Source organism: Austrofundulus limnaeus, unplaced genomic scaffold (genome assembly GCF_001266775.1).
Source record: "Austrofundulus limnaeus strain Quisiro unplaced genomic scaffold, Austrofundulus_limnaeus-1.0 Scaffold6, whole genome shotgun sequence".
In the NCBI taxonomy this organism is placed as follows: domain Eukaryota; kingdom Metazoa; phylum Chordata; class Actinopteri; order Cyprinodontiformes; family Rivulidae; genus Austrofundulus; species Austrofundulus limnaeus.
This window is the reverse complement of record NW_013952408.1, coordinates 2,403,697-2,405,868: the sequence shown is the minus strand read 5'-3', so window position 1 is coordinate 2,405,868 and position 2,172 is coordinate 2,403,697. Positions and strand designations below refer to the sequence as shown.

The 2,172-nt window shown below is 42.5% G+C and overlaps 1 protein-coding gene across 2 annotated transcripts in view; it reads right to left on the bottom strand.

Annotated features, from left to right (window-relative positions):
* The window catches only part of ripk1l (receptor (TNFRSF)-interacting serine-threonine kinase 1, like), a gene marked incomplete in the record, with an annotated part of 10,075 nt that overhangs the window by 5,407 nt on the left and 2,496 nt on the right, over positions 1-2,172 (bottom strand). For both annotated transcript variants that reach the window (XM_014030376.1, XM_014030368.1), the window contains 4 exon segments: positions 352-501; positions 583-814; positions 897-1,034; positions 1,149-1,305. In XM_014030376.1, the coding sequence (XP_013885830.1) occupies positions 352-501; positions 583-814; positions 897-1,034; positions 1,149-1,305 (677 nt within the window).

The following is a 2,172-nucleotide window of genomic DNA, read 5'->3' as shown; positions in this document are numbered from 1 at the left end:
ATATTTTCAGTTACAGGCTGAGTCATTTCTACCTTCTCCTCTCTGTCAACGCTCTCTGGTTTCATTTAAAAGAGTTGATCGTCAGATATTGTCCAAGACTATACCTCAAGGGTGGATATAGCTCGCTCACACCGAGGACCTATCCACGTCATCATTTATCCAGAATGCTTTGTATGTAAATAAAATGGCTCCGTCCGTGTTAAAATACATTTTTAAAATTTTACAAAACTAAACAGCCTACAGTATTTTTACAGTCTTTATTTTACAGTTAAAATATATGTTTATAAATAAAGTCTAACGTTACAACTAATCAGGGATCCCTTTAAAACACACACATATATAAAATGATACCTTTAAATGTTGGTCTTTGTTCCGGATTGTGATCCCAGCAGCTCTTCATAAGCTGAATCATCTCCACAGGCGTGTCTTCTGGAATGAGGTTCTCTGCCGGTCGGTCACCATGGCGAACACACTGGCTCACATGCTCGTCACTCCTGGCATCTGAACACAGAAATATGTAAATGATAAAGTTACAAAAACTCGCTGTTCATGCATCTTAAACTGGATCCCATCGCAGCATACTTAGATAGGGTTCTTGATTCGTGAGAATGACCCAAACCACGATAGCAAAGCTGTACACATCAGACTTCTCCGAGGAGGGTGTATGGATACTTTTCAGGTGCTCTGGCGCCATGTAGCTTAGCGTGCCGGCTCCTCTCTGCCCAGCTGTCAGATCYCTAGAACTCCTCTTGCGAGACTCCTGCTTGGTGAGCTTGCTCCACGTCTGGCAGGTGGCCAGGCCGAGATCGGCGATCTAAAAAGCACAGAAGTAAACGTTTTTTAAGTGACTTTCAATGAAGCAAATAGGTTTAAAAAACAAATAAAAAAAACTGCACCTTGATGTGAAAATCCTCATCTACTAAAATGTTTTCCGGCTTGATGTCCTTGTGTAAGACCTTTTTTTCCGTGAGGTACACCATCCCCTCCAGAATCTCTAAGATGATTCTTCCTTTGATGGACACTGGCACACTGACCTAAAGCAACACAGCCAAATTAAGGTTTTTGACACTACAATTCAAAACGTTAATCATTAAGAAAATAAATGCTTTTGTGCTCTACACGAGATTAGAAAATTTAGACCCACTGACCGTATCCAGCATTTCCAAGAGATTGCCTCTGGGGAGGAGCTCCATAACCAGAGAGCAGTCTTTATCCTCCATAATCACACCGAGCAACTTGACCACACGCTTGTGGTTAAGGCTCGCCATGATGTTGCCCTCCTCCAGCAGTGACCTTTTACTGTCTCTGGAAAGTATGGAGAATAATGAGAAATAAAAAAAGTTTGCCTCAAGCAACTGTCAACACGCATCATTTTGAATCTTATGAAGAGGCAGGATTCAAAATGGCAACAGTTAAGTAATACCATGTTTTTTTATTGTTTTTTTTTTAACAAATCAATCATTTTTACAGCCATTAAGCTTAAATTTGGTGTGGTAGTAGCTGTGTGTCATTCCTCAAACATACTCCAAGCCCTAACAGTTTGCATGAAACAGAAGATGGTTTAGACACGTGCAGACTAGAGGGGGGACAAGAGAATGTTCAAGAYGCAGCTGCCAGGAAAAAGATGAAGAGGAAGACCAAAAAGGGGATAAAATGGATGCAGAGACAGGACAGGGTGAGATGGAGGATGACTCGGTGTAGCAAACCCAAAAAAGAGAACAGTCAAAAGAATAAGTTGGCTTCATATAGTCTATAATAATTCAATTTATAGCTACAGGGTCCTTGTGGAAATTCAGAATGCCTTTGCATGTGTTTTATGTGTGGCAGTATGCCCTGTAGGCTTTGAATGCACCACACAAGTGCCTGCATCTAATTGGTTGTGGCTGCCTGTATATAAAGGGCCCTCCCTCTACCTGTGTGACATGTTTGCCTCCCGGTTCAGACTACYGTGGTTGYGGGTGCTGCACGCTAGCCCCAGGCTAGTRGGTGCGTGAAGGGTGTGTTTAACGACCCTTGATCCTTTTTATGGTACGGAGTGCTTCTACTTCCTGGGTGTTTTTGTTTGTAGCCTAGCTTTAACTTAGTGTGGCAGCATGCCCTGTAGGCTTTGAATGCACCACACAAGAGCATGCATCTAATTGGTTGTGGCGCTGGCTGCCTGTATATAAAGGG